We start from the raw sequence: 12,859 nt of genomic DNA, 5'->3' as shown, positions 1-12,859 counted from the left end.
ATTTGCTTCCTGGAACAGCAACAGGTCAGTCAGTTCATATTCCTCGAATTCCCAATGTCATTGCACATTTCCATTTCCTATAAGTAATCGCAATTTCCAATGAAAATTTCTTATGCCATCACCATGATCAAAACTGAAGATCAAACGTAGGACGTTATATATGGGAAGATTATATTCGTTCACGGGAAAGTAAAGGTTGGTCTCTCTTGATTAGGAAATAAAGTGAATCAATTTGTTTCAAAACCTCATAAAAAATAAAACAAAAATGTTGTAGGCGAGGGTGGGCCACAATGAGACAATGGAAATTCAGAAATAAATACAATTCTGACAGCTATCACCACCTAGGAGGAGTAAACGTAACCAAAATGCTTCCCAGAATTCCTAGTTCCATGCTGTTCTATGCTTTTGCTTTGTAGAAAAAGATTTGTTACTGTTTGGACATACTGAAAGCTATTTGGATAGTTTTCATGCATCTATCATAATCTTGAAAAACCTTCAAACAGTTAAGATAAGTGTCATAGTTTATGTTATTACTGACACTTTAATCTTCTATTGTTTAGCTATATTATTTTTAACTCGTGGTTTATTTTAATGATATGAAGCAAAAATCTTTATTTTGTTGTTTGGGCCACAATGAGACGTCTCATTGTTACCCAAGCAGCAGTAAGCAAGTGTAGAATACTTATTTACTTCTTGTTTTTTAGTTTATAGAAAGGAAATTTAATAATAAAAAATAGGCTTAATTAAAAAATATTTATTTTAGCTAATTATTACAAGTGAACTTTTCATTTTACTACACAGCTTTGTACAAAACAAAACTAGAAACCGATTAGCTGTTCATAAGGTTGCCAAACATAGTACTTATTTCAAAGCACTTTTTAATTATAATTAATATTTGTAAAAAATAATTATATATATTTTTTTCAATTAATATTTGGCATTTATTATTTTTTCTTTTCCTGGCTTTTTAATCCTAATGATTTTTTTGAGCAATCACGATTGCTTATTGTTCTTGCTTGACCGTCCTTGACGTTGTGGTTCCTTTTTTCAGCTTGAACCAGGGGCCTGCTGCAGCACCACCAGCCGCCATCCTCTGCAGGCGCGGCGGCTGTCCCCCGGTCCATAGCTATCCGCTCTCCTAATTGGAAGCGTCCATGTCCTACACACAACGCACGCTCACACATATACAAATACACGACTTCACACACATACACTCACACCACGCATACGTCCATACACACAAACCTACACACACACACAACTATGCACACGCCCAGGAGGAGGGGCAGGCTTCGGGGGACAGGAGCCGTTTCTAGAAACAATGAACTCCAATGAGTAGGGTCCTTGCTTCAACTCGTGACTGCGAAATACATAATTTAAATTCAGAATGTCAGGATTCAAATTATTTTTTTTTTTTGCTTACCGTAATTAAAATTGATTGGTATGTAAGGAAAAAAAGTTTTAAACCTTTAAAATATGCTTTAAGGGGACACAGAACCTTGAAACCATCAAATTTATGAAAAAAAAAACTTCTGAATTTTCCAAAATTGATTTGAATTCTGAAATTTTGAATTCAAATTAGGATTTTCCGCAATCACGAGTTGCGACAGGGCCCTACTCATTGGGGCGTTATTATTTCTATGAAACAGCTCCTCTCCCCCCAAGCCTACCACTCCTCCTGGGCGATTACGGGTGAATAGTTGTGTGTGCAGGCGTGTGTGTATGTGTAGGCGCGCGTGCGTGCATGTGTACGCTTGTGCGTGTGCGTAGACCTGTGTGTATGCATGTAGGCTTGTGTGTATGAGCCTGTGTGTGTGTGCGCGCGTGTGTGTAGGACATGGACGCCATCGACCAGGAGAAACGGATTCCAGGGGGCAGTGCTCGGAGCCGTGCCTGCAGAGGCCGATGGGCAATGGTGCTGGTGTCCCTGGTTATGTATATGTTACATTCAACCGTTATTCTTACATGTGTTTTATGTGATTTACATACCAGCTTTAACTGCAAACTTGATGCTTGTGTGTAATCTATAAATAGTATCCCCTATGATTTAACTGCAACTCTTGCTCTGGCTTGTAACTGTTTTATGTTGTGGCTTTTAATGAACGTTCATAAAATACAACAGCATGTATTTCTGGTTTATGTTAGCCAATATGCTTCTCTTATTCAAGTTATTTGCTTTATATAAGCTCAATTGATTGCGGATGCCTATGAAAGAGCTACCAAAAAGGATCCTCAGAATGAAGAATTGTTGTCACATTTATTCATCGTCCCATGTGCGTAATGGAGATTACAAGAAGCAACAGCAAACAGCAATGGCCCTGTATAATTAAAGCCAAAAAATCCATATTACTTTTGGGCAATCATGAGTATTGTCATGCAGGTTTGTATTTTACTTTTCCTTATACTTTCATTAGTTTTTTTTCTCTTTGTGTCAAATATGACTGCCGGAGATTGTTGGAAAACTATGGCTATATTAAGATGTACTCATGGCTGTATTTTATTATTGAAGAAAAATTTTACTCTGTACATGTAGACAAACAAACTGCTTTTGGTGCGAGGGTCCAACTTTTATGCCAACCCTTCCGCTGACCATTTTTTCTCTCATTCCTCCTGCATTTTTGTAATTTTTAAAATTGTTCCTGATTTTTTAAGTATTTAATGCTTGAAAAATATTTTTAAACTAGATTCTTGATATTTTTACAGATTAGGCGTAAAAGGTACATGTTTTACCTTTTTTTACATGCCAGCCTTGACTTTTTACGTAATTCAAAATTTGTTTGCATTTTGCTTCTGCAAAGTTAGCCTGATTTTGATTACTATGTGATTTTAGCTCTGGGTTATCAATTTTTACTGTGATTTTTTATTGTTTTTTACACTTTATATTTCTGTAGTAGAGGCCATAAGCATGACTTTTCCTCTGATTAATGTAATTTTGCAATTTTAGCTGTCAGATATGACAAAATCCGCTTTCATACTTATTCTCCACGTTTTTAGTCATTTAGTTTTGAAGAGAAAAATACAGGAATTTGCTAGAAAACGTACGCTTATATTTTAAACTACATTTTCGGCTCAGCATGCTTTATATTGTCATGAATCTTTATACATAAAGGGCTAATCTCTGTCCGGATGTCCGGGGTAAAACTTCAAAACTACTGGATGGATTTTAACCATTTTTTAACCATAAGAGGGTTGTCTGAAAAGTTTCCGACCTAACGAGAAAAACAATATTTACCTTCCAAGTTGACTATTATTTTTCAACATAGTCCTCTTGTAAGTCCACACACTTGATCCAACGATGCACCCATCCTTTTAACCCATCCAAATAGTACAATGAGTCTTTCTCTTCGAAATAACTGTTCACGAAGTCGATTACCTCTTCATTTGAGGAAAACCTTTGTCCCCCAAGAGCTTCTTTCAGCTTAGGGAACAAGAAAAAGTCACTTGGGGCAGGTCTGGTAAGTAGGGTGGGTGCTCAATCAGTTCATATTTCAATTCATGGATTTTGGCCATTGAAACTGCTGAGGTGTGTGCTGGAGCATTGTCTTGATGAAAAAGGACTTTTTTCAAATGAGGCCGTTTTCTCTTCAATTTCATTGTTTTAATTTATCAAGTAGGATCGCATAGTATGCTCCTGTAATCGTTTTAACCCTTTTCAAGATAGTCTATGAATATAATTCCATGGCTATCCCAAAAAAACAGTTGCCATCACTTTTCCAGCAGAAGGAACTGTCTTGGCCTTTTTTGGAGCTGGTTCTCCCTTTGCAGTTCACTGTTTTGACTGCGTTTTTGTTTCAGGGGGGTAGTGGTGGATCCAGGTTTCATCTACAGTGATCAGTTGTCGGAAAAATTCCGTTTTGTTGCGCCGGAATAGCGCCAACAGAGCATTGCAACTGTTCATACTCGAACCCGTTTCTGGTCCAAAGTGAGCAAACGCAGCACCCAACGTGCAGCCAGCTTGCGCATGCCCAATTCTTCGTTCAAAATGTGGCAAGCACGTTCCTTGGAGATATTCATAGCTTCTGCTATCTCCCTAACCTTCAATCTGCGGTCATCCAGCACCATCTGATGAACTTTGGCGATGTTTTCGTCAGTGGTAGCAGTTTTGGGCCGACCTGAACGTTCATCATCACCAAGCTGGTACGGCCACAATTTAAATTCTACTACCCAAAATTTGACTGTGGTAGATGATGGAACAGCCTAACAACAGTAACATTAAAAGTAATCATAATGTAAATTTTTAATCAAGGTCTCTCTGGAGCAAGCATGATATTTATTGCTTTCTTAGGAGTTGCATCCTTATCTTTATACATAAAGGGCTACTTCTGTCCGGATGTCCGGGGTAAACTTCAAAACTACTATATGGATTTTAACCATTTTTTCACCATTGATAGCTACATTATCAGGGAACAACTTAGGCTATAACTTATTGCTAAAAAACTTAGTTTTATAAAGTTATGGTGGAAAATAGTAAATTTCATGTAATTTCCCCATGTTATGATTAAATATAAAACCCATTGTTAGAAAAATTCATTGCCTAACAACAGCAATATTAAAAGTAATCACAATGAAAATTTTGAATCAAGGCCTCTCTGGAGCAAGCATGACATTGCTTTCTTAGGAATTGCATCCTCATCTTTATACATAAAGGGCTAATCTCTGTCCGGATGTACAGGGTAAACTTCAAATTACTGGACGGATTTTAACCATTTTTTCACCATAGATAGATACATTATGAGGGAGCTACTTAGGCTGTAATTTGTTCCTTAAAAACTTAGTTGTAAAAAGTTATGGTGGAAAACAGTAAATTTCATATCATTTCCCCATTAAATAATTAAATTCGCAACGCCAATAAATTATAGGGGGCGCAGCAGCCACTGTCTAATGGCGGATGAAAAAAAGGTGAAACAAACAAATGCCCATAACTTATAACTTGCTTTGACGTTTAGTGAATGGCAGTACTTTTTCATCGTATTTGTGCGAAGCTTTCTTTTTTATCTTCTGAAATTACATTACACCACAAACTGCTTGAAGCCGGAAATTTACCCCAAAGAAAACTCATGGAATGGAATGTTTTACCTTTTTCTTTAGTATTGGTAATCACCGCAAGGTAGCGTATTCAAGCTTTTACGTTGCGAATATAGAACCCATTGTTACAAAAATTCTTTGCCTAACAACAGCAATAATAAAAGTAATCATAATGAAATTTTTGAATCAAGGCTTCTCCGGAGTAGACATGAGTTTAAAGTCGTTTAAACATTTGGAGACTCTACTTTTTGCATCCTTAAAGAAACATTGTAGAGAGCTTTTTTTTTCTTTTGAGTGTGTACTATTTAATTAAATAAAGCGCATAGTTTTTTTCAGTGATCTTTGTTTTTGTTAGTTCATGTTTTGAGAATTCTTCAAATTTTTATATGCTTAAATTTGTGCTTTCGTTTCTAAATGAATATTCGTTCATTCTTTATACTTATTGCTATTTTACTTTAATGGGTAAGGAAGAAGCTCGATTTTTAGTCACGTCAAAGTGATATGTTTTGAGTTCTTTCAGTTAAAACAGAAAACGAAAGGAAGTAACGATTGTTTCTTACATTTATTTCTGACCCAGGCAACGCCGGGTATTTTTGCTAGTTTAGGAATAAGTAAGTAGTAAGTAATATCGAAAATCAGTACCAAATGTCTAAAGATTGCTATTCAATTTTAGAAATGCTGTAAAATGTTTCAGTAACATTTTAGTGGGTAACATTTAGATGCGGTATGTTTGTAGGAAGCTAGTAAATCACTTAAACAACAAGTAATTAAAAAAAACTAAGGGGAAGCAGTCCCCAGTAAATAATGTTTAAAAAAAACTGATATTCTATTAAAACATGTGTTCTTGAGTTGGGAAAAATATTAAAATTCAAGTATTTTCTATCAATGAAAAGAGCTCCGAGATTTTAAATTTTGAAATATGGAATTCTGGAAGAACAAAATGTGAGCCCCCCCCCAGCAATCACATCTACAGTGTCTTCCAAAAGTGTTCGTACACCTACGACTTTCAATGAAATAGGCCCCTATCTATTGGTTAAAATTAATATTTCAGAATATGTATTGAATTATAAGATCTATGATCTATTTTTAACAAAAATTACATGAAAAATTTTAATAACATATTAAAACTTATTTTTTTAAAAATCAAAAACCAAAAAGTGCCGGAAATTTTATCTCACAAAAGTCTTGGTACAGTTTAAAAAATGTCTATATATTGTTGAATAATCTAACTTTTTATTAAGTTATTATTTAGTAAACTATCACTCAAACTCCACAACTACATTTGAATATCTGCGAATAGGTTTCACTGTTTTTTTTTTTCTTTTTTTGGTTTAGTTTCTGAGTAAGTGTTCAACTACACATCAAGTCTTACTGCTTTGAGCTCTCTTTCGTTTCAAAGCCATATTTTCATAATCTAGCCTCCAGATATCTCTAAATATGTTACACTTACATTTAACCCTGGTAATTGAGATTGATGATATTTCTAAGCTTAAGGACAATTTTTGAGGCACCAGACTCAAAAGTTGAAACCTGTGTGCGTCTTATTGCTATCTTGGTACAAAAAAAGAAAAAAAATTGCTTCTGATTACCAAATTTTGGTCTAATAGTTTAAAATTTGTTTTTAAAATACTTAAATGAACGGCATGATTCATTATTTCATCAAAAAATTCCAAACTACCTAGTCCTGATGCTGATATGCACCCTCACACAAGAACACCTTCTCTGTCCTGATTAACTGGTCCAACTAAGTTCTTAAGATTTAAGTTCCTAATTTTTTCCTTCTATTTACGATTATACAACAATTTAACCAAAACTGTTAAATTAATTTTTATCTGTAAATAAGATGTATTCCATAATGTTTTGAGCTTATTTATCATTAATTTTACGACGAAAAGTGTGAGCTTTCAGTTTATTTGCATGAACAAAATAAATTCTGCTGGAGGAGGTCCAATTTAATTCAGCTAATCAGAGAACTTGGAAAACAATTTTAGGTTAAAATTAAACTTAAATTGTTTCATTAAATTGCTGCAGAATCTTTTACAGCATCTCCAATGTGTATTTTTCATAAATTTTTTAACTGTAAATCTCAGATTACAATTTGTTAACTGTGGCGGTTGACCTTTTCTTACCTTGTTTTTGATCTGATTCTTTCATTTAAAGCATTTTATCATGCACTTCTCTATAGAATGGTATAAATTAACTAATTTGGAGACATTTCAAACCAATTTACGGCTACTGTGAAGAAAAAACAATCAAATTTTGTATGGTTGTTTGTGTGTTTTTTTACGAATAACAGCCATTTTAAAATAATTAGCAGAATAAAAGGATAATAAATAAACAAAAAAATAAAGCCAAATGACTTTTCAGTGTCAACACAATGCAAAAATAATTAAAAAAAACTGTCATGTGATAATTTTAACCATGAATTTTATACGAAAATATTTCAGTGTACGATGACTTTTGTGGCATATTTTTTTCTATATCTCTTCGTTTTTTGACAAATTTCAAAATTAAAATCTGGCAATGTTTTGAAAAAAATTACTGAGTTTCATTTAGAATGGCATAGGAATGATGTGAAGAAAAAAAAATTAGACTTCATATTCAAATTCAGTTTTGCATTATTTTGTTTTACTACAAAATTTCAAGGTGTTACGAACACTTTTGGGAGCCACTGTATGTAAGAGAACTTGCAGACTAATTAGTTTGCCTCTTTTCACTCAGTTTCAATGCAGTTTTCATCCAAGTTGATTCAAAACAACACCTCTTTTAAATTGATCATTAATTTGCATCAGTCTTTATGTTAGGTTCATTAAGTTTTTAGAAAGTTAAAGGTGGCTTAAAAATTGCTTAAGAACGTTTGGGGTAGTAATAGAATATATGAATCAATGAATTTTCATCGTGAAATTTGGCATTAGTCATGAAAAGTCATTCAAAAAAAAAAAAAAAAAAAAAAAATCCAGATTTATCAGTTTGTTAGGACTTATAGAGAGTCAACATGTAAAAATTTATATTTATTTCATGACTAATCCTATTAATTGAACTATTTTAAAATTTGTCAATATTCACGTAATATTTTTCTCACTTTGTATAAAATGGAACTAGTTAGGCATTTGAAAAATAAAAAAAAAATCTAGCAAAAACAACAGCCACTAATAAGTCTGTAGAATACTGGTTGTTATTCAAAAGTGCCGATATTTAGTTTTGATGTAGTTTAAGTTTATACAAACTTTTCATCATTCACTGAAAGTCATTGTTGAAATTTGTATGAAAGTATGTTTATTTTTATTTGTTGATTATCAATTTTGCATTATTATTTTTTTTAGCAAAATGTCATTTTTAAGAGTAAAAGCTTAAATCAAGTTTTCCATTAGAAACAAAATTTTGTGTTTTATTCCATAGCATTTTTTGTACTTAGTACTTACAATTCTGTTTAAGTTAATGTGTTTACCATTAGGCTAATGTTGCTGAAGAAAAGCTTGCTAAACAGATGTTGCTACCTTTAGCTGAACGAATGACAGAAAAATTTGTCAGTGAAAATAAACTGGAGGCTGAAGCTGGTTTGTATAATAAATTGAAAAGTTATTTCAATTCAAGTAGAAATGCCTATTAAATCTCTGAACTTTCATAGTGTTAACTTTCAAATTTAGTATTTGACCTTGTCTTTAAGTAATAGTATTAAATCATACTTTTGTTCATAATTCCTCCAATTTTAAGTTGTAACTTACTAAATCTGTAAGTGTCTTAAATTAAACTAAAATAGTGTGTACTGATTTTAAATCATTAGTTTAAAGAAAAGTTAATGCTAAAAAAGCCTCCTGTACTCAGCATTTAAACAGATAAAAGAAAACACTACTGTTCATTAAAACTGCTACACCAAGGAGTTGTTAGAATGAAACAAAATTTTGCACACGTGATGGGAACATTTACATTAGACAACGATTACAAAATGAAAGCGAAATGATCATTTATTACTGGAAAAATCCCACGTGAAAGGTGGTTTAAGCACCCTGTTGCGCCACCTGTAACATGAATGTAAGAGTCGATAAGTCAAGCATTGAGGCACAGAAGTTTTGTACGATGTCCTATGTCCTCTCGTACCACAGTTCTGTAAACGAGCCACTAATTCGATCAAACTTACAAGATGGCCAATTTACCATCTCAAGTGATCCCAGATATGCTCGATTTGTGACAAATCAGTGCATTGCACAGATCAGAGAAAGTGATAATGTTGAGGAGGAAGTCCCTTGACACCCTTGCTGTGTGTGAACAAGTATTGTCATGTTAAAAAAAATGGCTCCTGGGAGCCCTGTCATGAGTGCCAACACATGCATATGAGTTTGATTGAATGAGTGGCTCGTTTACAGCAACTGTGGCACGAGATGACATAGGATATTGTAGGAGACTGCTATGCCTCAATTCTCGATTGTATCACTTCGTACAACGTACATTCACGCTAGAGGTGGCTTACCAGGGTACTTAAACCTCCATTCATTTAGAGATTTTTCCAACAATTAATGATCAATTTGCTTTTATTTTGCAATCACTTTCTAATGTCAATTTTGTTATCACATGTGTAAAATTTAGTTTCATTCTGGCAATTTCTTCCTGGTGTAGCAATTTTAATGGCCAGTAATGTATAAATTTCACAATACAATTTTATGAGTTATATGCTTTACTTTTAAAGTAAGTATTTCTTTAAAAAAATGTATAGTTATTTTGTATTTTACAAAAGTATTCACTTGTTTCTTTTTTTTTTTTTCAAATGCATGCAAGGATGACACTTTTTTGACAGATGTCTACATTTTAAATATTTTAGAAAAGGAAATCAGCTCTTTGAAGAATGGAGGAAAATTCGAGCATTTGTGGAAAATATTTTATTTTTTTTAAAGATAGAAAAACATTTTTTGTACTTTTGAAAAAGATTCAAACAATTTAATTGAATTTTCATAGTGTCAAACAGATATAGGTAAACACTGATGTTTAGGAAACCATCAAGCACACACTTTGCAATCCTTTTTGATCTTGTAAATATTTATTTCAATTGAATTGAAGATTTTAGATAGGTAGTCAACTGCATTATTTTTAGTGAGACTGGGGCTCTTTTAAAAATCATTGATTCAGCTATTTTAGCATTTTACCATATGCTACCTGAAATTTATTGGCTTGTTTTATTTTATGCTTCAATTCTTTACATTTAAAAATGATCTTTCTCTGATCTTGTGAAGCGCAGATCTTGAATTACTCCCCCCCCCCCCCAAAAAAAAGTGAATTTAAAGAAAATCAAGTAACGGGATGTTAAGAAAGAAAGGCTTTTAGAAAATATCTTGTTTAACATAATATTTGATCCATGTCTGATGAGAGAAGCATGATGTGGGGTGCACAAAAAGACGGTGATACTCAAGTACTTGAAATAGTAAGTAGGATCTCAAAATTGACATGGAATTTACCATTTTTAAATCAACTTTCACCAGTCACTAAAGAGAATTTTATGGCAAGAGAGATGGAAAAGGACTGTCCATAAATGATGTTTCACTTTAATATATTTGACCCCTCTCCCCTTTTTCCCCTTTTGTCACAAAGTGTTGCATGTCACATATCTTTTTCACAAATATAATGTGTAATATCATACTTTTTGTACTCCCCCCCCCCCATCACAATTTCACGCTTTGCCTTTCAAAGCGAAGTGTGATATCATTTGTAGACTGTTCCTAATCATTACTCTCTCTCTTTTTTCTTTTTGTCTGATGTTTGAAACTGAATCATCATTGAGAAGGATAGTGGAAATAGTAATTATTTTACAAAGTTAAATCTGAAGAATGTCGTTAAACTGAAGGGATGAGTTACAATATACTGTATGGAAATTCATAGGATTCACAATACTATTATTGGATATTATCCCCAAAGCAGAATACTTAACAATGTTCTGCAACATAAAATCATTTGATCAAAATTGTTCTGCAAGTACTTCAGGCATTGTATACACAAGCAACCGACGTGACCTTTCCCACAAAACGGGAGCATTAAATCAAAATTGTTTCACACAGGAGGTTATTTTAAATTTTTTTAAACTTGACTGTTGCTCTGCGTTTCTGTGGAACCTAAACCGATTGAAATTATCCAAAAATAATTAATATGCTTTATAAAATGTATATAAAAAACTAAGATACGAAATTTTATAAAAATCCGTATCTAGGGTTTCAAACCACGTTTTTTTAAGTTAATTTTACATAGTATGAAAGAGCAATTGAAATAATGTTAATAAATTATTAAAATATTAAACAAAATGAGTCGAGGATGAGTTAGGGTAGCACATAATAAAACACTTCAAAACTTCCTAAATAATTGAAATATTTTCAGGATGGAAAAGTATTGAAATCTTACACAAGACAAGCAATTTTTGGTGACGGACGTGCTTCAATGTTGGCATGTTTCCCAAAACATACGTTTATGGAGTGAATTGCAGTGGATGAAAATCGGTTGGGAAAAATAAGGAAAAGGGAAACCAAAAACACTAGAAAAATCAGAAACTTTTCAGATTTAGAATATGAAATTTCTGCAGAAAATGAATCCAACTCAAGATAGAATTTTGCACAAATTCTGCAGATTTCTTTGAGTTCAAAGAAAATCTGAAGTTCCTTAAACTGACATCAAATACAACATTTTTCACTAGCTTTCCGGCGAATTATCCTAATTTCCGAGAATTTTAGATTTTCTTCTAATTTAAAGAAATCTGCAGAATTTGTGCAAAATTCTATTTTGAGTTGGAAGAAATTTGCAGAAAAATCTCCAAAAACTGAAAATTTTCCGCAGAAATTTCACACAAATCTAGAATTTCTGCAGAAAATTTTCCTCTCTCATTTGAACAGAATTGTCCTGCAGCTCAGGCATCTGTTCTGCGACGTACGTCTCAAATTTAGTAGTATTCTGCTTTGGAGGACATCATTACAGCAAGATTTTGCTGTACAGCACAGACTTGCCAACTTTTTACGGATTATCCGTAAAATTTACTGATGTCACTTAAACTTTGCGGGCTTATGGATAGACTCCTGATTTTTACGGTTTTTAGTTACGGTTTGCTTTGGAAGGGATATTTCAATCAAATCATAACTTAGTTCAAAAAAAAAACCCCTCAGATTCGCTTGAAAAGTAGCCAAATAAATCCTCCCCCCCCCCCAAGCTACCTCTTACACACAACTGGCCATTTTGCCTTGTCTTTTCTTCAGATCATTTATGTGGCTGCGGTTGCCAGATTGTGTCAAAATCGCCGAATAGGTAATTTTTCACCCCTAGCTGGCTGCAGAAGGAAGTTGTTTCATTTCAATCTGCTTGCTCTCTGGAAGAATCTGGCAACACTAGCCACTCCCAGCTTTGTTTCTGTAAGCTCATTGGTCCACTCCAGGGATTTTTTCGATCCGTGGGTAAAGAACGAGGCGGCATGGAACGAGTTCTGAAACACGACGTGTGTTTATTTTGTATCACTATTTTGTATCGCGTTGTACAAATGGAGTCTGGGAAAAAGCAAAGAATAATTGTTTAAAATTTCTGATAAAGAAAGGGGGACAATATGCATTGCGAGATTTGGTGAGTGGCTTAGTGATTTCTCACAGCGGTCGAAACGATGTAGGTCGCCATGTGGCTGGAGGGGTCCATTTGAGAAATGTAGAAGCGGCCGAAAATAGTGTTTTAATGATTAAAAAAAAAAAGCCACTGCTGCTTCATTAAATTAAGCTGCATTATCTTCACATGCTGAAGTTGCTGATTTTGAAAATATTTTTCAAATGTAAATAGTAGTACAGCACCTAGGCAAATAGTTTTTTTTTTTATATATAATTTG

At 33.5% G+C, this 12,859-nt stretch overlaps 1 protein-coding gene across 1 annotated transcript in view; it reads left to right on the top strand.

Annotated features, from left to right (window-relative positions):
* Nucleotides 1-12,859, top strand: part of LOC129220323 (N-alpha-acetyltransferase 25, NatB auxiliary subunit-like) — a 72,646-nt gene that overhangs the window by 15,408 nt on the left and 44,379 nt on the right. The window contains 4 exon segments of the mRNA XM_054854722.1: nucleotides 2,187-2,266; nucleotides 2,268-2,322; nucleotides 2,325-2,380; nucleotides 8,480-8,582. Of these exon segments, the coding sequence (XP_054710697.1) occupies nucleotides 2,187-2,266; nucleotides 2,268-2,322; nucleotides 2,325-2,380; nucleotides 8,480-8,582 (294 nt within the window).

Source organism: Uloborus diversus, chromosome 4 (genome assembly GCF_026930045.1).
Source record: "Uloborus diversus isolate 005 chromosome 4, Udiv.v.3.1, whole genome shotgun sequence".
Classification (NCBI taxonomy): Eukaryota; Metazoa; Arthropoda; class Arachnida; order Araneae; family Uloboridae; genus Uloborus; species Uloborus diversus.
The sequence above is the reverse complement of the archived record's forward strand: the minus strand, read 5'-3'. Positions and strand labels throughout refer to the sequence as shown.